At 62.5% G+C, this 21517-nt stretch overlaps 2 protein-coding genes across 4 annotated transcripts; both read right to left on the reverse strand.

Moving 5' to 3' along the window:
- Nucleotides 1-258: 258 nt before the first annotated feature.
- On the reverse strand, nucleotides 259-12461 carry LOC101570554 (keratin, type I cytoskeletal 17). 3 transcript variants are annotated; one of them, XM_023718219.1, is made up of 9 exons: nucleotides 12002-12461; nucleotides 11077-11159; nucleotides 10826-10841; nucleotides 1568-1708; nucleotides 1295-1456; nucleotides 1093-1218; nucleotides 653-873; nucleotides 529-563; nucleotides 259-438 (listed from the first exon to the last, which is right to left on the reverse strand). In XM_023718219.1, the coding sequence occupies exons 1-9, from the start codon at nucleotides 12434-12436 to the stop codon at nucleotides 335-337; spliced, it is 1323 nt and encodes a 440-aa protein (XP_023573987.1). In that variant the 5' UTR covers nucleotides 12437-12461; the 3' UTR covers nucleotides 259-334. The 3 variants fall into 3 exon arrangements, with proteins under 3 accessions (XP_023573987.1, XP_004633814.1, XP_004633815.1); XM_004633757.2 differs by lacking the exons at nucleotides 10826-10841; nucleotides 11077-11159; nucleotides 12002-12461 and adding exons at nucleotides 1838-1920; nucleotides 2253-2783 and having other exon boundaries at nucleotides 1568-1724; XM_004633758.2 differs by lacking the exons at nucleotides 259-438; nucleotides 529-563; nucleotides 653-873; ... (1 more) ...; nucleotides 1295-1456; nucleotides 1568-1708 and adding exons at nucleotides 8466-8701; nucleotides 9244-9269; nucleotides 9390-9610; nucleotides 9699-9824; nucleotides 10285-10446 and having other exon boundaries at nucleotides 10685-10841.
- Nucleotides 12462-13887: 1426 nt separating this feature from the next.
- On the reverse strand, nucleotides 13888-18688 carry LOC101571354 (keratin, type I cytoskeletal 42). Its single transcript, XM_004633759.1, has 8 exons — nucleotides 18239-18688; nucleotides 16714-16796; nucleotides 16461-16617; nucleotides 15544-15705; nucleotides 15291-15394; nucleotides 14906-15169; nucleotides 14084-14133; nucleotides 13888-13985 (listed from the first exon to the last, which is right to left on the reverse strand). The coding sequence occupies exons 1-8, from the start codon at nucleotides 18686-18688 to the stop codon at nucleotides 13888-13890; spliced, it is 1368 nt and encodes a 455-aa protein (XP_004633816.1).
- Nucleotides 18689-21517: the final 2829 nt, after the last annotated feature.

Consider the following 21517-nt stretch of genomic DNA (forward strand, 5'->3'; position numbering starts at 1 on the left):
AATAAATACACAAAAAATAAGTATAGAATCGGCTCTTTAGATAAGAGTGGAGTGGTGCGGCATGTGTCTGTAATTGTTGCCTGGACGCATCCCGCAAACTGCAGAGGTTATCGCCCAAGATGGGCTGAGCCCGCGGTCTGAGACACGCTACCACTTTCAGGGCGACACCCCCACCCCCTCAGGTTCAAGCACGGAGACCACACAGACGTTTGCATCAACCCGAAGCAGCTGCTTTATTAGCCCAGCACCAGGGGAAGGGGGAGGGGGGAGGCAGGGCCGCAAGGGGCCGGGGCAAGAGGGCCGCAGGCGGCGGCGGTGTCCTGGCTGAGGCGCGTCAGTTCCTGGAGCTCTGGCCCTGGCTGAAGCTGGCGGAGCTCTGCTCCTTGAGGATGGGCCGGGGCTGGCGGGAGGTCGAGGACGAGGACGAGGACGAGAAGACTGTGGAGAGAGGGGGGTTGAGCAGGCGGCTGAGCCGGGCCGGGGGCGCGGGGAGCGGCCACCCCACCGCAGGGAGGCTGGGGTTCTCACCTTCCCGGGAAGAATAGGCCTGGCCCGAGGAGATGCTGCGGGGAGAAAGGGGGGCGTTAGGGGCGCCAGGAGCCGCGGAGGCGCCGGGCTGAGGAAGGGGTGGGGGTGGGGGCGGGGCGCTCACTGGGCGTCCTCGCCCTCCAGCAGGCGGCGGTAGGTGGCGATCTCCTGCTCCAGCCGCGTCTTCACGTCCAGCAGGATCTTGTACTCCTGGCTCTGCTGCTCCATCTCGCAGCGCAGCTGGGCCAGCTGCTCCTCCACGCCGCCGATCAGGCCCTGGATCTGCGACAGCTGCACGCAGTAGCGGCCTTTGGTCTCCTCCAGGCTGTTCTCCAGGGATGCTTTCTGTGAGCAGGAAAAGTCAAGAGCGGGGTCACACTGGTCTCCCCATTCTCCAGGAGGATTTCCCAAGCGGCGGTCCTGGGCTGAGTCCCGCCGCAGCGCTGAGAACTGGGGAGAAGCGGCTCCCCCATCTGAGCCGCCTTGGTCGGCCACCTCTGCAGTGAGCCCATTGTCCCTGCAGTCCCACCGCCACCACCATGGGACTTCTCCGCGCCTTCCTACCATGCTGAGCTGGGACTGCAGCTCGATTTCCAGCCCCTGCAACACCCGGCGCAGCTCGGACACCTCGCTGCGGCCGCTCTGGATCAGCTCGCTGTTGGAGGCCACTTCCTTGTTGAGTTCCTCGGTCTGCGACAAGAGAAAGCAGTGTGAGGCCGCCGGAGCCACCGCCAGGCAGCCCTCCTGGGCGCGAGCCCCTGCCCACCTTGCTCAGGAACCAGGCCTCGGCGTCCCTGCGGTTCTTCTCCGCCAGCTGCTCGTACTGGTCGCGCATCTCGTTCAGGATGCGGCTCAGGTCCACGCCGGGGGCCGCGTCCATCTCCACGTTGACGTCGCCGCCCGTCTGGCCGCGCAGGGCAAGCATCTCCTGGGAAGAGAAAGAGGGGGCTGTCAGATGGGCGAACCCCTGTGCTGCCACTGGGCAGAGCTGGCAACTCCCCCAAGCCAGCCTGGATGCCCCAAAGCCAGAAGCCCCCACCTCCTCGTGGTTCTTCTTCAGGAAGGCCAGCTCCTCCTTCAGGCCCTCGAGCTGCATCTCCAGGTCAGTCCTGGCCAGGGTCAGCTCGTCCAGCACCCTGCGCAGCCCGTTGATGTCGGCCTCCACGCTCATGCGCAGGGCCTGCTCATGCTCGAACCTGGTGACAGAGGGCAGAACCTCAGCCCCATCCCAGCCGCTCCCCAGGATAAGAGGGCTGCTGGCCCTCACAGCCCCCGCCTACTGTCCCCAGCCAGCCCCAAGGCCACTCACTTGGTCCTGAAGTCATCGGCAGCCAGCCGGGCATTGTCAATCTGCAAGACAGACTGCGCATTCTCCTTGGTAGCAGTGAGGATCTACAGCAGGAATCAAAGGGTGGGTCAGCAGGGCCCCGTTCCCAAGAGAAAGGGCACAAAGGGGCAAAAGAAGGCCCAAGCCTGGGGTTGCTCAGCTGGCATGTCCCCTCCTACTTCCCGACAGCTCCCCCACCCCCAGCCCAGCCACCTCAGGGACGCTGAGTCAGCATTCCTGCCCTCACAGGCGCAGAGGGGATAGAAACCACCCTTGGCTACCGCTCCTCCAGACAGGGAAGCCCAGCTCCTCCCCCAAAATCACCTTGGTCTCCCTGTCTGTAAAATGGGACTGCTACACAGAAGGCCCCGAGGGACACTGTAGCAGAGCTGTCTACCTTGTTCTTTAGGTCCTCGATGGTCCTGAAATAGGGGCTGTAGTCTTTGATCTCACTGGGCCGCTGCCGCTGGTACCAGTCTCGGATCTTCACCTCCAGGTCGGCGTTGGCCTCCTCCAGGGCCCGCACCTTGTCCAGGTAGGAGGCCAGGCGGTCGTTCAGGTTCTGCATCGTCACCTTCTCATTGCCAGCAAGGAGTCCATCGCCACCACCAAAGCCACCACCAAAGCCACCACCAAAGCCACTGCCAAAGCCAGCACCAAGGCCACCACCATATCCTCCACCAAAGCTGCTGCTGCTGCTAAAGCCACCGCCGTAGCCACCCCCCAGTCCACAGGCCCCCCCGGAGGAGAAGCGGGAGGAGGTGACCGACAGGCCTCCGTAAGCACTGGGGCCACGGCAGGAAGAGACACGGCTGGAGCCACCGATGCCACAGGAGCCCTTCATGGAGCTGGAGGAGGTGAACTGGCGGCTGCAGGTGGCCATGGTGCCCGGGACAAGAGTGAGGCAGAGAGCAATTGGCAGAGAGAGAGAGAGAGGTGCTGGGAGCTGCAGGGTGCTGTGCGCCTGGCCCTTTATACACACCGGGCGGGGCGGGGGCCCCCTGGCGCACTGCAGGTCCCCGATTTCATCACTGCATCCAGATCATTCATCCCAGGGTGGAAACTCACTTCTGTGTTCCTCCGAGTTCCCACCCAGCTCCAGGGTGTGGGGCCGAGAGTAAAACACGCGAACTGGAGTCTGTGACTCACAGTGGGCGGCTGAATCTGCTCCGTTCCTGGAGCCCAAGGGGACAGCGGGGACTTGGGTGCAGGCGGCGCTGTGGCGGCAGCATCCTCAGGCAGTGAGTCAGCGGCAGCTGGAGTGAGCCACCTTCAGGGTCCCAGAGGCACCCCCGGCATGGCCACCGCATGCCCCACCTCCAGCCCGGCACTCTGTCGTCACCAGCCCCCCCATCTCTTCCTCCTGTGGTGACAAAGTGCCAGGAGGATGTCAGAGTCCTTTCTGAAGTTCCAAAGCCACTCTTTCCTGTGGTCCTAACCCGGGTTCAGCTGCAGCCTCTGTGCAGTGTGGGTTGGGACAGCTGCCCCCACAAGCAACACAGCCCACACATGTCCTGGGTGCCCTTCAGTCTCAGCTGTCTCGCGTGGTGGGGGGCAGGGGGTACCACATGGTCTCAAGGGAGTGCAGAAGGAGATACTGGCTCAACAGCCCCTCGTTCTCCACTCGCTGGCACCCTTGCAGGGTCTGCACCCCCTCCCAGGTAATGAGCACCCCAGTTCCTGCAGTGTGGAGGCAAGGAGCCCAGGAACACTGATATCGTAGGTGACCACAGCATGGCCATATGTCCTTCCGCCTGGAGACTGGGCTGCTCTGCAGCTTCCATTGGGGAAAGATGTAGCAGGCCCTACAGCCCTGTCCTCCCCCCACCCCGCGGCCCCCACCCCTGCATCGTGCTGGTCGGGGGCATCCCATGCTGCGCAGCCCTGCGCAGAGTGCAGGTCCTTCCATGGCCTGCAGGAGGGGCCCAGGACCCCAGGCTCAGCCCCTCCTGTCCCGACCTGTGCCCCTGCCACCTCCTTGTCACATGTCCCTCCCCCATCTCCATGCCAGAGATTGAACCTGTGTATCCCAAGTACATCCTTTCCTTGACCCTTGAATTAGCCCTGTAAATGAGGAGGAGGGAGCGAGAGCCCAAACTCAAAGGGCTTTAAGCTGCAGAGCTGGGCCAGGCCCGGCTCCCCTCTCTGCTCCCATGGTGCCTTGTACCTGGGGATCAGCTCTGCCCATGGCAGTGACCTCTGCCTGGGAGCTGGCCAGCACTGGGGACTGGAGGGATTGGGAAGAGATCAGGAGTCAGGGCCCAACGGCAGAGGTCCAACAGCAGCTGGAGAAGCTGGCAAAGTCACCCAGGTGCTCCAAGCCCCTGGCAGAGAGAGGACAGGGTTTCCCAGGGCAGAGGCTCGTGGGCGAGGACGGGCAGACTCAAACCTAGCTCTGACTGCCAAGCCACAGTCCACATGGATGAGCGCCCCGCCCTGCGGCCTCTGAAACTCTGTCCTGTGCCTGCTGTGTACACACACACTCACTCTCCTCGCTCAGGCCACGTACAGGCCAGCCCCAAAGGTCTCTACAGCACCTGAGACACATTCCCACCCACACCCCACTCTCTGCAACCAGAAGGGAGGAAAAGATGACAGGGTCTCTGGCTCAGAACTTGTCATTTAGAGCCAGCCAGATAGCTCAGCGGACTGAAGCACCTGCTTAGGCAGAAGCAGGGACTGGGGTTCGATCACTGGTGTGCTGTGCCGGGGCTGCCCCCTGGGGCGCGCTGAGACAGCGATTGAGACTAGGCATGTGGCATGCACCTGTAATCCCAGCGCTTGGGTGGCTGAAAACAGGAAGATTACGAGTCCGATTTGTGTAGTGAGACCTGTAGGCCCTGTACTAAATACATAATAATAATTTAAAAAAAGAACTTGTCATTTGACCCTGAAAGCAAATTCATGGCCAGAAGCACACCACTCCTGTATGAAAGCAGGGATAAGGTCTACACCCCAAGAGGAAGCTGGAGAGGGGCCCCCATCCCTGGGACGAACAGAAGAGGCTGGAAGACTGCAGCCAGCGAGGGCACATGCCCTCTATGCCAGTGGTGCACACCTGGGCAAGGTTGGTGAGGCCAGGGCTGCTAAGCCAGCAGCACAGGGCGCAGACTCATGCCTGACTGGCACCCCTCCAGCCCCAGGTCCCCCTTCCTCCCTCCTCCACCCCACCCTTCCAGTTAGGAAGTCTCATGCACTTGTGCTGGCGGGGAAGCACCCTCGGCCAGTGCGCCACCTCTCTCACTCCCCGTGGTGCCCACGTCTGACTGGTCATCCCCTGCTCTGAGCCCTGTGTCAGCATAGCCCAAGACAAGCCCAGTCATGGGGCCGTTTTACAAGCTCTCCCAGGGTGCCAGGCGGGGGAGCCAGGAGGCAGCCCCGGGAGCTAGGCTGGTGGCGGGGGCCCAGAGCAAGCGGGCAGGCAGCTGTAGGGCCCTCGCCACAGCTATGGAGGAGGAGAGCAGAGCCCCCCTGAGCCAAGAACAGGGTGGCATGGAGGGAGAGCCAGGGGCAAGGCTCGGGCAGGATCTACTTCCTCCCTGGGAATGGGAGAACAGCATGAGCTCATGGGCAGGCTGGAGGATCAGTGAGAAGAGAAATAAAGCCACGGGGGCTGGGGAGATGGCTCAGTAGAATAAGCACTTACCTGGCAAGCGCAAGGGCCTGAGTTCAATCTCTGGTCCTTCCAAAATAATAAAATAATAATAATAATAATAATAATAATAATAAAAGAAAGAAAGCCATGGGAAGTCTGGGGCCCTGACTGCGTCTGAGGCCAGACTCAGCCTCCAGGACTAAGAAGCCCTCAAAGTGCAGACTGGAGGGGGAGAGGGTGGTCCGCACGCTCCCGGTACTGAGTGGCTGGGTGGCCGGGGGGCACAGGGTCTATGGGGAAACTGGACGGGCACGTATGGGGCAACCAGATGCCAGTGCCCTGCCCTCTGTGGGTTCCCTGGGCCTGAGCAAGGCACCATGTCGTCATGTGTGAGGTGGAGGTGGTCACTGCAGGCCGGGGCTGGGCCTAGGGCTTGGGTTTGTGTCCGTCACCAGAGAGAGGTGACAGGACTCCCAAGAGCAGACACTGGTCTGGCTAGGCTGGCAGGGTGGTGGTGCAGGGGAGCAGCAAGCCCCTCCATTGAGCCCGACGACTGCATCCGCTCCCATCCCAGGTCGCAGGGGCCCCAGCAGCTTGGGCATGATTCTGGTGCTGGGGGGAAAAGCCATCAAAAGGCCATCCCAGGGGACCTCTACCTCTTGTTTTCCTGCAGAGGGGGACACAGCCATGCCCAAGATCAGGGCAGGGTGGAAGTGGGGTTCCCCACCCTGCTGCACCCCAGCTTGGAGACCACAGCTGAGTCAAGCTCCACGGAGCCTCAGCGTCCCCATCCACACAATGGGGCGCCTCTCCCAGGTCCCTTTACTTCCTGGGACGACAGTTCCCAGCAATGAGCTCATTTCTCAGGATTTGCCACCTGCAGCACAGCCCAGGGCTGGTTCTGCTGGTCCCAGCTGACATGTGCCAGCAAGGAGGGGACCCACCTCTCTACCGTCACCATCTTCCCCATCACAGCAGCTAAGGGACCCCACCCCAGGGGCCTTAAGGTCGCCAGGTCCCTGTGGCTCAGCTAGCTGTGGAGAGGAAGGCACAGGCAGGGGCAGCCTGCCCAGGCCGAAGGGTTCCCCTCACCCTGCATTTCACCTGCAGCTCCTGAGGATCAGACTCGCCCAAGTCCCCACACCCCAGAGGCTGAGCTCATGGCTTTGTCACCACCTGCTCATCTCAGCCTCTGCTGGTCCCACGTCCGTACAGCTCCAGACCTAGGAGGTCTGCTTGCTGCACACATACTGCCTGCACCCCACACCAGCTCTCAGCGGCAGGAGAGAAGACAGGGGATCTGGCTCGGTGCCGGGTCTCTGAGACCCGGGACTGCAGTACCTTGGGGTGAACACTCTCTCGACCTGATCCCTTCAGAAATAGGCCAAGAAAGACACCAGGAAAACAGCTGCCCTGGGGGTTTCCGGATTTACTCGAAGGAATATTCCAGGCCTGGGTGCCACCCTGATTCATCACCCACGGCTGCCAAGCCCTCACCCTGACCCTAATCCTAACCTAATAGGGTGAAAACTCTTCACCCTAACACTAATCCCTAATACTAACCCAAATTTCTAGCCCTAGACCCTAAACCTAAAGCTAAAACCCAACCCTAGGGGGCCTGCCCATTAGCTCAGTTGTTTAAGTGACTTCTTAAACAAAGTAATCAGGACGCTGTGGTTCCATCCCCAGATTTTCTTTTTTTTCTTTTTTTACATTTATTTGTGTGTGTGTGTGTGTGTGTGTGTGTGTGTGTGTGTGTGGCCAGCTCAGCCCACCAGGGGGCGGGGCAGGCTGGCATGTGGTGCTGGGGGATCGAACCGCGGTCCCTGTGCTTTGCCAAGCTTGTTCCAAGTAGGTGCTTTAGACCACTGAGCCATCTCACCAGCCCTCCATCCCCACATTTTCAAGCCATACCAGACCTGCCCTGAAGGCATCCTGAGCCAGCCAAAAAATAAAACAAAACAAAAAACTTCTGAACTTTTAGCCAGGTAGATAGCTCAGAAGAATAGGCGCTTGTCTGGCAAGCACAAGGTCCTGAGTTCAATCCCCAGTACCACCAAAAAATAAAAATAAAATAAATAAAACCCAACCCTAACTCTGACCTTAACCCTAGCCTAATCCTAACCCTAACTCCAAGACTTAATATACCACCTAACCTCTAACTCAATGGCCTAACCCTAGCCCTACTCCCTAACCAACATCCAAAAACTAACCCTAACCCTAACCCTAATCCCTAATGCTAACTCCAACCCTAACTGGAACCCTAAGGCCAAACCTAATCCTTAACCCCTAACCCTCACCCTAACTATAATCCCTAACTCTAACTAACCCTAAGGCTAAATACACCTCCTAACCCCTAACTCAAACACTTAATCCCTAACTCCTAACCCTAACTTTCCCACCAGAATGAACCAGGGCTGTGGCTCCAGGGTCCGTGGCAGCCCCTCCACCACTCCCCATGACGCCCTTCCCCTCATTCCCCAGCTGCACTCACCCCAGGTAGGGACCCAAGGAGATCCCAGGGCCATAGCTCCCGGTGCAACCACTGTAAAGGCCCCCTGCCTCAGGCTTGTGGAGCTGCCCTGGAGGGGTTCCACCCTTTCTCCATGACCTTCCCCTCCAACTTGAGTAGGGAGCCCTACCTGGGGTTTCCTGACACCCCATGTGGACCCAGACCCCGCCCCAGCCTACCTCCCCCACCTGCCCACAGCAGGACAGGATGTGTCACCCCTGGGCTCTGCCTGTCCACTTGTGGAAGGAGAATCAGGCTGTCTAGGTACAGAGCTGCTTTGGGGACCTGAGGAGGCTGCCCAAGACCCTGGAGACTGTCCAGATCTCAGGGAATACAATGTGCCCACAACCTCCCCCAGTCCCCTTCACCTGGCCTAAACTGAAGCCTGACCTACATACCAACCACAGTGGGCATTCACAGACGGGTGCCCCCTCCTATCCCTCTCTCCCACCACTCAGTGGCCAGGAACAGGACACAGACTGCATCTGAGTCAACAAGCTTTATTGGTGCTGGGCAGGGGGCATGGAAAAGGGACTGATGCGGAGGGCAGGGGCTGGAGAGGCTGGAGGCTGCACGGTAGAGGGGGCGGCCGGGTGGCTGCCTCCTGTCGCAAGGGGCAGTGGGCCGGGGGCAGGGGATGGGCCTCAGCGAGTGGTCTGGTGCACCTGCTCTCGGGAGGAGATGACTTTGCCGTCCTGCACCTCCTCTACAATGGTGCGCACCTGGCGGGTGGTCACAGCTGCAGAGACGCAGATGGGATCCCCAGGTCAGCCACACATGGCCCTTCCACCCTTGCTCCAGCCCACTGTTGTCCCCATCCCCAGGGGGTATTTGCATGGACTGACTCCCACTTTACAGCCTCCAGCGCATGAGCCACACTCCTCTGGCCCTGGCCTGGGATCTAAGGGTGTAACCAGGCCCCATCACCCCTGTGGGATGAGCCCAGGGCTGGGGTCAGACTGGGCTCTGGAGGGTGAGGTGTGCCATCTCCCACTGTGGCCTCCCTCCCTGAAGCAGGACTGCTCTGCCCATCTGTGGGGCCCACGGGCAGAGACCCCGAGGCCATTCAGGAGCATCAGGGCTGGAACAATGCCTCCAGCACCTCCAGGGTGAGGGTTCCCTGCTGCGCTCCTAAAGGAGCCCACTCTCCTTTAATTCTCACGCCAGCCCCTCTGGCCTGTGCGGGTTCAGGACCAGCCAGCACCCCCTGGGACTCCTTGGGGACCCGACCCCCACACTGCAGGTGGATTTCCTGCCCCACTCATCTGCCAAGGTCCTTACGTTCTTTGGGCTTGTACTGAGTCAGGCTGCGAGAGAAAGAGAGGAGAGGCGATTAGACGCGGTCTGAGGGTCCCTCACACCCCGCAGTCCCGCCCCAGCAGCCCCCGCCCCGCCCCGCCCCGCCCGGTCCAGTCCGGGCCGCTCACTGGGCGTCCTCGCCCTCCAGCAGGCGGCGGTAGGTGGCGATCTCCTGCTCCAGCCGCGTCTTCACGTCCAGCAGGATCTTGTACTCCTGGCTCTGCTGCTCCATCTCGCAGCGCAGCTGGGCCAGCTGCTCCTCCACGCTGCTGATCAGGCCCTGGATCTGCGACAGCTGCACGCAGTAGCGGTTCTCCGTCTCCGCCAGGCTGCCTTCCAGGGATGCTTTCTGCAGGGGCCGGAAGGGTGGTCGGTGAGGCCTGCAGGGCCTGCTTCTGCCCTGGGCCCTCCACCCCCACGCACAGCTGCGTGCCCACCATGCTGAGCTGGGACTGCAGCTCGATCTCCAGGGCCTGCATGGTGCGACGGAGCTCGGAGATCTCGCTCTTGCCGCTCTGCACCAGCTCGCTGTTGGTGGCCACCTCGCGGTTCAGCTCCTCGGTCTGCAGAGAGGAGGGACGGCTCCACTGAAGTCAAGCTGCCCCTCACTCGGTTCCCAGTCTGGCCTCAGCACCTCCCTGACCTCCCCGCCCCCCCTCCCCCCAAGCTGTGACTTCACCCAGCCTCCAACCTCCCAAGCCCAGGAATTTGCTCTGCAATGTGCTCCCGTTGTTAATCCCTGCAGGTGGGAGGCAAGGAACCGGAAATGTGAGAACGGGCCGCGGCGTGCAGCCTGGCCCCAGGCCTATTCCAGACGTCCCAGGGAGAGGCGGAAACTCCCTCTGGGGTACTCTGCCCTATTCCAGGGGGCTCTCCACACCCCCACCCACGTCCCAGCTCCAGCTCTGCATGGGCGATGGCAGCCCTCGTCCCCCAGAGGCCTTGGGGCACCCCTCAGAGGCCGAGCAGCAGCTGCCACCAGGGCTCAGGCCCTGCCCCCGCCCGCCCTGCAGCAGCCCCCACCTTGCTGAAGAACCAGTCTTCAGCGTCCTTGCGGTTCTTCTCTGCCATCTTCTCGTACTGGTCGCGCATCTCGTTCAGGATGCGGCTCAGGTCCACGCCGGGGGCCGCGTCCATCTCCACGTTGATCTCACCACCCATCTGGCCGCGCAGGGCGTTCATCTCCTGTGGAAGCGACACCTGCTCTCAGGCCCCAGCCTGCCGTCCTACCCGCCCCTTCGTTAAACCAAGCTAATTCTCAGGGCTGTGATCCCCAAAATTGCTTGTCTACTAACTTCCAAACAACCCTGGGGGGCTTCAGGGCTTCAGACAGGAGCATCCCACTTGACTAAGCCAGTGCCTTCCCTGCCAGCTCCAGGCCCTGGCCGCAGCTCTGCCCCAGCGCCTCCTGCCACCCTGTCACCTCCTCGTGGTTCTTCTTCAGGAAGGCCAGCTCCTCGTTCAGGTTCTCGATCTGCATCTCCAGGTCGGCCCTGGACAGGGTCAGCTCGTCCAGGACTCTGCGCAGCCCGTTGATGTCAGACTCCACGCTCATGCGCAGGGCCTGCTCCGTCTCGAACCTGCACAGGGAGCCAGAGCTCACCCAGGCTGTTTGGGCTGCAGGTCGGGTCCCCCTGCCCTTGCCCTCCACAGCCTAGTTCTCAGGACCTATGCGGGAGGATGCTGGGCACAGTGGGAGCAAAGCCGGTCCTGGGCTGGGAGTACCCTGAGATGAGCTCCCCTCCCACCTCCCCCACTGCAGGATGAGCCCTGACTCCTGGCCCCAGTGCTCTGCCTGCATCCTGCACCCCTCACTTGGTACGGAAGTCATCCGCAGCCAGCCTGGCATTGTCGATCTGCAGCAGGACATTGGCGTTATCCACACTAGCCACCAAGATCTGGAAAGACCAGGAGTGAAGGGGTCAGCCTAGGAGGAGGGGCCAAGCCCTGACCCAAGTTCTGAGTCCGCTTCCTGCCTGGAGCCAGGACACACCCTTCTTCCAGCCCAGCCTCTCCCCTACCCATTGCCTTTGCAGTCTGAGAGGCTGGAGCCACCTGCATCCCTGTCCCCCCAAATATGGGGACCCAGGGCCCCATGCCGGCTCAGCCTGGAAGTAGAGGCTGCAAGGATACAAAGGGGGCGGGGCCAGGAAAAGCAGAGAGGATGGGGGGGCAGAAGCTATCCCAGGATTCCAGGGAGTGGGGACAGGCAGGGAGCCCCATTGGACAGTGGATACATGGTGCTCCTGACCCCCTTGAGGTGGCAGGAGGAGCTCTGGCCCCAGTGGCTCCACATCAGGAGCTGGACCCTGCTAAGCCGAGACTCTTGGCTCCAGCGAGCAGCCACGCCCCCGGGGTCTGCTTAGCCCATCTTACGGGGCAGAAGGAGGAACAGGATGCCAGGGGGACCCCTGGTAAGGCCCAGCAGAGTCCTGGCTCACTTCGAGGCTCAGCCCCTCCTCCCACAGGTGCCACATGCAACCCCTGACCCCACTGTCACCCAACCCCTCCCTCCTGCTGACCCTGCTACAGAGGACAGGGAGTCACACATCCAACACCCCGCATGGCCTAGAGGCTCAGCCCAAGGCCACACGCACAGACTGGGAGCTGTAGGGGCTCCCCAGACCCGCCCAGGTGGAGCTGAGTGAGGTTGCTCCCAGATGCCCCCAGGCTGGGCTTCCTCCAGGGCAGCAGTGGGGAGAAGCTGAGGTCCCTTCCTCTGGCCGGCCGGCCAGCCCACCTTGTTCTTCAGGTCCTCAATGGTCTTGTAGTAGGGGCTGTAGTCACGGACGGGCCCAGGAGCCTGCTTCTGGTACCAGTCTCGGATCTTCACCTCCAGCTCCGCATTGGCCTGCTCCAGGGCGCGCACTTTGTCCAGGTAGGAGGCCAGGCGGTCGTTAAGGTTCTGCATGGTGGCCTTCTCACCGCCGCCCAGCAGCCCATCGACAGCCCCAAAGCTGCCCCCATAGCCACTGCCAGAGCCAAAGCTGTAGCAGCTGGAGAAGCCGCTGCTGCCCCCGAGGCCACTGCCCAGGCCGCTGGCTGAGCCCAGCCTGCAGGAACCACCACCCAGGCTGCCAGAGAGCCGGCAGGAGGTGCGGGAGGAGCCACCCCCGAGGCCGGAGGAGCCCTTGATGGAGCTGGAGGAGGTGAACTGGCGGATAGTGGTGGTCATGGCAGCGGTGGCAGCGAGAGAGACAGAGGCGCCCTGGTGCTGGCTGCTGGGCTCACGGCCCTTTATAGGCCAGCGAGTGGGCGTGCAGTTACGACAGGCTCCTGCTCTGTTTCCATTCCCCTGGGCTTTCATCACCACTGGCTGCCAGCCAGCTCCCAGGTGGCTCTGTCCCCCCCTCCACACCCTCCCACCAGGGGCTCAACCTGGTTTCTGTGAAGCCCATGCGTGTTCACATATGCGTGTGCGTGTGCGGCGTCTGCTCCCAGCCGTCACCTGTGATTCAGGCAGGCCCTGAAGCTACGCTTTCCCATGACCTAATACGGACAAGAAAGGAAGCTGGGACGTCACAGTCACCCGGCCGCCCAGGCAGCTGACACGACAACCCAGCTACTCCAAGCTGGTCAGAGATGGGGACACGAGGCGGAGTCAGGCAGTGCCCCCAAGGTGCCTTCCCTTTGCTGGGGTGCGTCCTTTCTCCTCACCACGCCCTAGGCCCCATCCTGCCTGGGTTCCCCTTCTGGGACCCCAGTGACACAGTCCTGGGGCTTAGGCTCCCTCTGGCCAGTTCTGTGGTCCTGTCTGGATCCAAGGTCCCCTGAGCTGTCCAGGGCCGGGGTCACACAGAGATGGGTGTCATGGTAACAGGGGGCCCGCAGCGCTGGGCCCCATCCTCATCTGCACCCCCTCCCTCCTGCACCCAGGAGTCAGAGGCACATATGTCGGGTCCTAGGCCCTGGGGAACCTGAGGATGTTGCCCCACAAGAGGCTGCCTCTCCCGGGGCCCCAGGGCGGCCTGCACCCTCCCCCTTCCCAGCCTGGACCCGGGTCCCAGGCCTCCCGCAGCCCGCTGGGAGGAATGTGCTTGTGTTTCCACCGCAGAGGCTTCTACCTCCCCGACAGGCCCGGACAGCCGCAGACTTCCCAGTCCTGGGCAGCTGCCAAGCCACCCAGGCAAGGGGGACGCCCCCCACATCCCCAGCCGGGGCGGGCAGAGCCGGTCTGGTTTCCGGGCCGCCCACTGCCACCCTCTTGTCTGTGCCTGGCTCCAGACTGTTCCCTGGGAAAGCCCTCGGCCTACCCAGCCCTGTCCTTGTGTTCCCTCGCCCAAGCTTGAGCAGGAGCCTCCGTGGCAGGTGTGGTCCAGGAGAGATGTGGGGACTGGAGGACCCAGCATCGATTCTTAGAAACTTCTGTACCAAACCCTCAGCGACTTCGGCCCCAACACAGCCAGCCCCGCCCCTCCCAATGACAAGACGGGACCACAGCTTCAGAAATGTTGCTCAGCAAAGCTTTAATAGCAGAGCCCAGGTGGACCCAGGGGCCCCAGGAAGTGGGGACAGAAAGCAACAGCTCTGCTCTGGGCCCCTGGGGCCCTGGGCTTGGCAGTGCCGTGCTGGTAGCCGGAGGGCCAAGCTGCCCAGAACCTCAGAGCTGAGATGGTGCGGGAGGGCTCAGTGCCTGGAACGGTGCACCTGCTCGCGGGAGGACACCACCCTGCCGTCCTGGACCTCCTCTACAATGGTGTGCACCTGGTGGCTGGTCACTGAGGCTGTCGCGGGGAGGACGGCACAGGGAGCCTCAGGCCCAGCCCCACCCTGCTGCTGCCCCACCAGAGGGCCCCTGGGGGAGGGGGGGGCTCGCACTCACCTTCACGGCTGGGCTGCGAAGCCAGCGAGGAGGAGTACTGTGCAGCCAGGCTGCGGGAAGAGGGCAGCCGTCAGCCCAGGGGGCAGGGGCGCTGCTGAATGGGCAGCGGCTGGGGAGCCCCAGGAAGAAAGGAGAGAGACCGGGGCCGAGGAGAATGGGAAAACAGGCCCGAGGATCAGAGGAGGGCGCAGGGCAGGCAGGAAGAAGGAGGCAGCCGACAGGTGCTTGTGCCACTTTGGTCACCAGGCGGGGTTTACAAGGAGCCGCTAAGAAGTGGCTTCTCGGCGTCTGCAAGGGCCCAAACCACAGGCTGCATTAAAGCAGCGGGACTGGACTGCGCCACCGCTCCGCAGGAACCAAAGGCGAGCGTGTGACCCAGCCTGGGGACCCCAGGGCAGCTCCACGCCCCCACCCCACCCAACCCCTGCTCCCACGGGCACCGCCCTGCTCCTAGCTTGCCCTACTCAGCACCCCATCATCCCAGAAACCAACATCCTCGCCCCCTGCCCACACCCGCCTGAGCTGCTGCTGACTCGGAGTCTTGCTGGCTGCTGTTTGACCTCTGACCTCCGCTCCCGGCCCCGCCCCGCCCCCCCCACCCCGCCCACCAGCAGGGCTCCCCTGGTCTCCCTAGCTTCACCTCCTGAGCGGTTCCCCCAGCCACCCCAACCCTCTGACCTGCTTCTCCCTCTATCGATCATGCTCCTCCGGTTCTCCAAATCCCTCGATGGCTCCCGTTGCCTGGTCCAGATGTTTCCGCTGGCGTCTGAGGTTCCTCCCCCATTCTCTGCCCACCCCAGCAGGTGCCCCGGACCCACTCACTGGGCGTCCTCGCCCTCCAGCAGGCGGCCGTAGGTGGCGATCTCCTGCTCCAGCCGCGTCTTCACGTTCAGCAGTACCTGGTACTCGTGGTTCTGCCGCTCCATGTCACAGCGCACCTGGGCCAGCTGCTCCTCCACGCTGCCGATCAGGCCCTGCAGCTGGGCCAGCTGGGCCCCATAGCGGGCCTCGGTCTCCGCCAGGCTGTTCTCCAGTGACGCTTTCTGTGCCCAAGGGACCAGCAGCGCCGTGAGACTCAGCCAGGACCTGGAGTCCCCGGGGTTGGGTGCGGCCAGCCCAGGACAGGAACTAGGGCAGGCAGGGGATGTGCCACGAGTCGGGGAGGAGGGGTCTGCGAGGAAGCAGGGCCCACCATGCTGAGCGGGACTGCAGCTCCATCTCCAGGTTCTGCACAGAGCGGCGCAGCTCAGTGATCTCAGTCCTGCTGCTCTGTAGGGCCTCGGTGTTGGTGGCCACTTCGCGGTTCAGCTCCTCGTCTGCAAGACGGGGTGGCGTGGGCACTCAGCAGGCTGCCGAGCGCTGGTGAGCCAGCCCCTCTGGGCCTTGCATTTGCACAGAGCTGATCCGTGGCTTCGGAAGGTCCTTCCCGCGGGGGCAGCCTGCCACCTGCGTGGCCCCACCTTGCTCAGGAACCACTCCTCGGCGTCCCTGCGGTTCTTCTCCGCCATCTTCTCGTACTGGTTGCGCATCTCCTTCAGGATGCGGCTCAGGTCCACGCCAGGGGCCGCATCCCTCTCCACGTTGACGTTGCCACCCGACTGGCCGCGCAGGGCAAGCATCTCCTGGGCAAAGAGAAGAGCTGTGCTCACCCAGGGCCATCTTGGAGAGGGACCCTGGGACTCAGGCAGGTGCAGGGGACAGACTTGGGACAGGCCACTCCTCAGCCAGGGAAGGCCAGGCCCCACCTCAGGCCCAGGGGCTGTGGCGTCAGCCGCCTCCCGACAGGTGTCCCCGGGTGCACTGATGCAGGAGGGTGTGAGGACCTCCTATCCCAGACAGGGGTACCAGATGCAAGCATGGGACAGGCCTCCCTTGCAGGGGTGGCCTCATTATTGTCCAGGCTGAGGTCCTGCTGCATGGGAGTCGGGCTCCAGCTCAGCAGCTAGGTGACAGGGACCAGAACTCGTGACCCGCAGGCCGAACCGCAGGTCCCTAACACCACACTCACTGGAACCTGGAGTAGGGAGAGGCTAAGCCCCATGGGCCTGAGGGCCTGGGGTGCATCCTAGCCTCTCTGTACCCGTTTCTTCAGGGACTGACGGGAACAAGAGCATCTCTCCTGGCAGGTGCCACGGCCACTGTAGGCCAGAATAGCTGCCATGCGTAACTGATGGGCTGCCCCGTGTGCCTGCTCCGGCCATCACAACTCTCATTAATTATAATAATTAGCATCCTGCGGTACCTGATTCACTCATTAGCAAGCTAACTGCTGCAATGCCGCCACGCCTCCGGAGCAGCGGAAGTGGCTTTGGGAGGCGTGGCCACCTGAGAGTCAGGGCCAGGGTCAGGGCCAGCAGCCGTCCTGCTGGCCGCCCACCTCCTCGCGGTTCTTCTTCAGGAAGGCCAGCTCCTCCTTCAGGCCCTCGAGCTGCATCTCCAGGTCGGCCCTGGCCAGGGTCAGCTCGTCCAGCACCCTGCGCAGCCCGTTGATGTCGGCCTCCACGCTCATGCGCAGGTTCAGCTCTGTCTCATACCTGATAGCAGGGGTGATGGGGTGAATGTGAAGTGAGCATGGGATACCGTAGGTCCCTATACCTCCTTCCCTGGGGCAGTGGGGTACCTGAACCCCCTTGGTACGGAAGTCATCAGCCCCCAGCCGTGCATTGTCGATTTGCAGCACAAAGCTGGTGTTGTCGATGGTGGCCGCCAGGCCCTGGAGGGCACAGGGGCTCTGTGAGTGACCGTGCTAGGGCCCTCTGCGGCCTCTGAGTCAGGCACCCCGGGGTGCCAGGGCAGATCCAGTACACTGTCCAGTGTGGGCCCGGGCTTCCTAAGCCCCAGGCCCTCCTCAGCCATGTTTCCAGCTCATTGGCCATCTCCTCCGGGAAGTCCTCCTGGACACCCGTCCAGCTGCCTTCTCCCCCTCGGCCCTCTTTCTTTTTTTTTTGGCAGAACCGAGGATTGAACTCAGGCCCTTGCGCTTGCCAGGGAAGCGCTTATTCCACTGAGCCATCTCCCCGGCCCTGGCCCTCTTTCATCCCAGCCCTCAGCTCGCAGGGCTCCTCCTGCCTGCCCTGGACATGGAGCCATCCACATTTGTCCTGTTCCCGCTGGAATGCCGGGTCTGGGCACAGAGCCAGGCTGAGCCGGCCCCGGGCATATCTGTCTAATGAAGGGATTAATTAGACAGTTGATAGACTGATTGATCGGTGAGGTTATGCCTGGCCCTGCCCTAGACCAAGGCAAAGGTTTCTGCTCCCACGAGGTCACAGGGCAGACGAAAGGTGGAAGAGGATGAAGGGGGAGCAGGCGTGAGGGGCTCCCCACTGCAGGACGAGCCATGCCAGCCCCAAGGCCCCTACAGACCCAGGATTCTGCACAACACCCTGGGGTGGGCCAAGCTCAGGGCCAGCCCACTGCCCTCCTCTGGCTTCATTGGGCCCCTCCAGAGCTGCAGGCACCCCAGCTCACACACAAACTGAGACACACAGTGCACTGGGGCCGGGGAGCTGCTGGCTGATCCCCTGAGCTTGGAGTGCTGCCTGGACAAGATCCCAGCTCCCAGCCCAGTCCAGCACCCATCTGATCTGGCGCAGGCTCCAGGAGAAGCAGCAGGAATTCCCTGCCTGGCAGGGACCCCGGGCAGGAACAGGCGAAGCAGTGCCTGGGTCTCCCCAGGCTGGGCAGGCCTCGACCTCCATGCCCTGCTAAGCACCCCTGCAACCCGGGGCCAGCTTGGGGGACTCCCGTAGAAGGCTCATGCTGAAGACCAGCACAGCCCTGAGTCCTCAGGCTCAGAGGGGCCGGGTCTCCTCCCTCACGCTAACTTTCCATTCTAGGAGGAACAGGCATTGCGAGAGAAATTAGCAGAGTACACAGTTTAGGGAGCAAAGGGCCCCAAGGCCAGGTGAAGAAGGCAAGGGCGCCCATCCAGGGGCCGCAGCCAAGGAGATAAGTGGCGAGACGCCTGGCCTCCGTAGCCCTCTGCCCCTGCAGCTCCAGCCCCATCACCCACTTCAAAGGTCTCCTCAGGAAGGACCAGCTCTCCCTGTGACCTCGGGAACCCCATTTCCTCCAGCCTGACACAAGGTTAGTTCCTCAGGGAGAGGTGGAAGAGAAAGAGGCTGGCACCAGCACGGGGGCCGGGACGCCTACCTTGCTCCGCAGGTCCTCAATGGTCTTGAAGTAGGGGCTGTAGTCTCGGGCCAGCCCGGGTCCCTGCTTCTTGTACCAGTCTCGGATCTTCACCTCCAGGTCGGCGTTGGCCTCCTCCAGAACCTGCACCTTGTCCAGGTAGGAGGCCAGGCGGTCGTTGAGGTTCTGCATGGTGGCCTTCTCACCACCGCCCAACAGCACATCCGACACCCCTAAGCTAGAGCCATACCCCCCACCCAGGCTGCAGGCGTAGCCACCCCCCAAGCCAGCTGAGAAGCGGGAGGAGGTGACCGACATGCTGCCACCACTGCCGGCCCTTAGGAGGCTGGGAGCCAGACAGGCACCCCCAACACGGACGGAGGACACCCGGGAGAAGCCCCCACCGGGCGCATACAGGCCCTGGACAGAGCCGGAGGTGGAGAAGTGGCGGGTGCTGGTGGTGGTGGCCATGGTATCCGCAGTTAGATGCAGGATCTGTCCAGCTAGGACCCTGAGTCACCCTTATACCAGGCTAGCAGGAGGCTGGGTCCCTGGCCCTTGAAGTATATGCTAGAACCCACCATGTAATTTGCCAGGGCCTGGAGCTCAGGCTGGCCACCCCAGGGCACCCCAGGCCCATCCCAGCTCAGTGGTCCATTGTTTGTTCAAAACAAAGGTGGTGCTGAGCCGCAGCCCCGGGCTAGGGTGATCCTTGGTCCTTGGCAGCAATTAGGAGCTGAGCTCATTCTTGGGGGGATCCGGAAAGAGCCCTGGACAAGGCTGCACAGGCCCAGGCCTGAGGCCGCAGGGCCGCCCTGCATTCCGGCCTGGCGAGGCCAGAGAGGCCGGTGCCAGCACCCTTGCCCGCACAACTGGCCCAGACAACACCCAGCTGCACCTTGGGGAGCCCCCAGGTCTCTAAATCCACCAGAGGAGATAGCCCAGGCCTGGGGGTCTGAGTCCAAGGCACAGCCATGGCCAAGAACCCCAGGAGCTCTGGAGCCAGGAGTCCCTGCAAGAGCCTCAGTTTCCCCATTTTATTTATAAAACAGGATGAAGCCAGGTGCTATGGTGGCTGCTTATGATCCCAGAGCTCTGGGCAACTGAAGCAGGAAGATGGTAAATCCATACCCAGCCTAGGCAGCGTAGCAAGAACCTCGATCCAAATAAGAGATAAAGGGGCTGGGGAGGTAGCTCCGTGCAGAGCCCTGGCTTTGACCCCCACAGAAGTTAAATGAAACCTGTTGACTTCTACTGGCCACATTTGTAGTCCGTAATGATCACACTCCCTGCGCGGAGCTGGCTCGTGTGCAGGACAACTCCAGTCCTTTCTTCTCCCCTTCCCTTCCCTCCGTCACCGCCTCCCTTTATTTTGTCAGCATCAGATTCATAATCCCAGCACTCTGGAGACTGAGGCAGGAGGATCACTGCAAGTTCAAGGTCAGCCTGCACTACATAGTGAGAGCCCGAAAATAGGGAGGGAGGGAAGGAGGGAGAGAAGGAAGGAAAGCAGGCAGGCTCAGGCCACGGCTAGTGCCGAGGTCCTGAGCTCCATCCACAATCTCCACACACAAGGCCAGGGGGATTCCTGTCTCTCGAAGGCACTGGGGACGTGGCAGGGATGGGGGGATGTCGGCCACACGCAGCCAGACCAGAGGTGAGGGTGCACTGGGATCTGAGCCCACCCACTGCCCTGCACCTCAGGGGCCCCAGGGAAGGGGGATCCTAGCCAGGGTGCCCCAGGGTAGGGCCACATCCAGTCCCGCCCGCCAGAGAAGGGAGCAGCTCCACCCTGCAGGGAGATTAGCAGCGCAGTGCTAATGATTTAGGCCCTGCCAGAGCTGGCTTCATCACAGGCAGCACCTGCCTGCCCGAGTAAGGAGCCGGGAGGCCAGGCCCACGGGCCGGGCAGGGCCAGGAGGAGGCTGCGCGGGTGGCCTGGGCACAATGCCTGGTGAGGGACAGGCCGGGGAGCCAGCCAAGGCTTCCAGGAAGCTCCAGGACGGGAAGGGCACCACCCTCCAATGCAGGGACACCCGGGGAGACCCCTGCCTCCCCTGCCTGTGCCCCCCCAAGTTCTAACCCCCTACCCTCCGCCCCTGGTCAGGCTTCCTGGGAGGGCTGCTCTGCCCTGGGTCTCAGTCTCCAAATTTCTCCATTTCCCCCCTCTGTCCCATGGGAAACCCCGGGCGAGGGAGCCTGGGCACGGCTCGTACACCGCAGGGGCACCAGGGGGTGAGGGGACGTGAGCCTTGCCCACCCCAGCACTGGAGGCCTCCACCCACTCTCTGTGGAATCTTCCTCTTCCTCTGCCAGCTGTGTTGCCCGGCTCCACCCACTGAAGCTCCTGGGTGGCCACCCTGGGCTAGGAGACAAGACTCATGGGGACCGTGTGATGCCCAGGGTGGCAGCTGTGGTCCCCACCTGTTCAGCCACTCCCTCTGCCATTTCCAGGGTGGCACCCGAGTGGACCTGAGACTGCTGAGCTGCCTGGCCTGGCAGGGACACCCGCCTTTCCGGGAGGGCCTGGCTCTAGGAGCCTGTAGGGGATGCAGCCCTGACAAAGGACTGTATCCCCCTCTCCTCCCTTCCTTCCCCATCTCCCTCTTTCCCTTCCTGTCCCCACTTCCTTCCTGAGGGACCTTGCTGCAAGGATGAGGAGCCAGCAGCCCGGCAGGCTCCCTACCTCCTCACTCTGCCCTGGGGGCAGCTGCGGGCCTGAGACACAGGGGCTGCAGGCCCTCGCCTCAGACCCCTCCATCCTCTCCTCTGTGGCTGGGCTTCAAGGCTCCAATGGCTTCCTCTGGGACGCTGTGGCAGGACCTCCCTCGAGTGGGACCCGTGCGCAGGACCCCAGCTGGGCCTCACACCCAGGGCCCTGAGCTCCCCTGGCACCGCGCCGGGGCTCATTCAAGGACAGGCAGAGCTTGGGAGCTGCCCAGTGTCCTGGCCACCTGTCACAGAGCCCCAGGGCCAAAGCAAGCCACTGGGACCCAGGCTTCAGGCATCTGAGGCCAGCCTGGGCTACGCAGTGAGTTCAAGCTCCACCCGGAATACTTAGCAAGGCCCTCTCTCGGAAAACCAAAAGAAACCATTAGGTGAGTGACGAGGATGTGTGTACCGCGTCCGGCGTGGGAAGTGAGGCTGGCGCTTGCTGCCCACACACTCAGGGCCACTCCCTCCAGGGAGGGAAGCGACTCACAGGCAGGAAGCACGGCCCAGCGATCGTGCTCAGGGGAAAGACTTGAGCGCTGCTGGTCCTGGAGCGGCAGGGTTTCCTGAAAGTACAATTTGAAAATC

The sequence above is a fragment of the Octodon degus genome, unplaced genomic scaffold (assembly GCF_000260255.1).
Source record: "Octodon degus isolate 3935 unplaced genomic scaffold, OctDeg1.0 scaffold00056, whole genome shotgun sequence".
Classification (NCBI taxonomy): Eukaryota; Metazoa; Chordata; class Mammalia; order Rodentia; family Octodontidae; genus Octodon; species Octodon degus.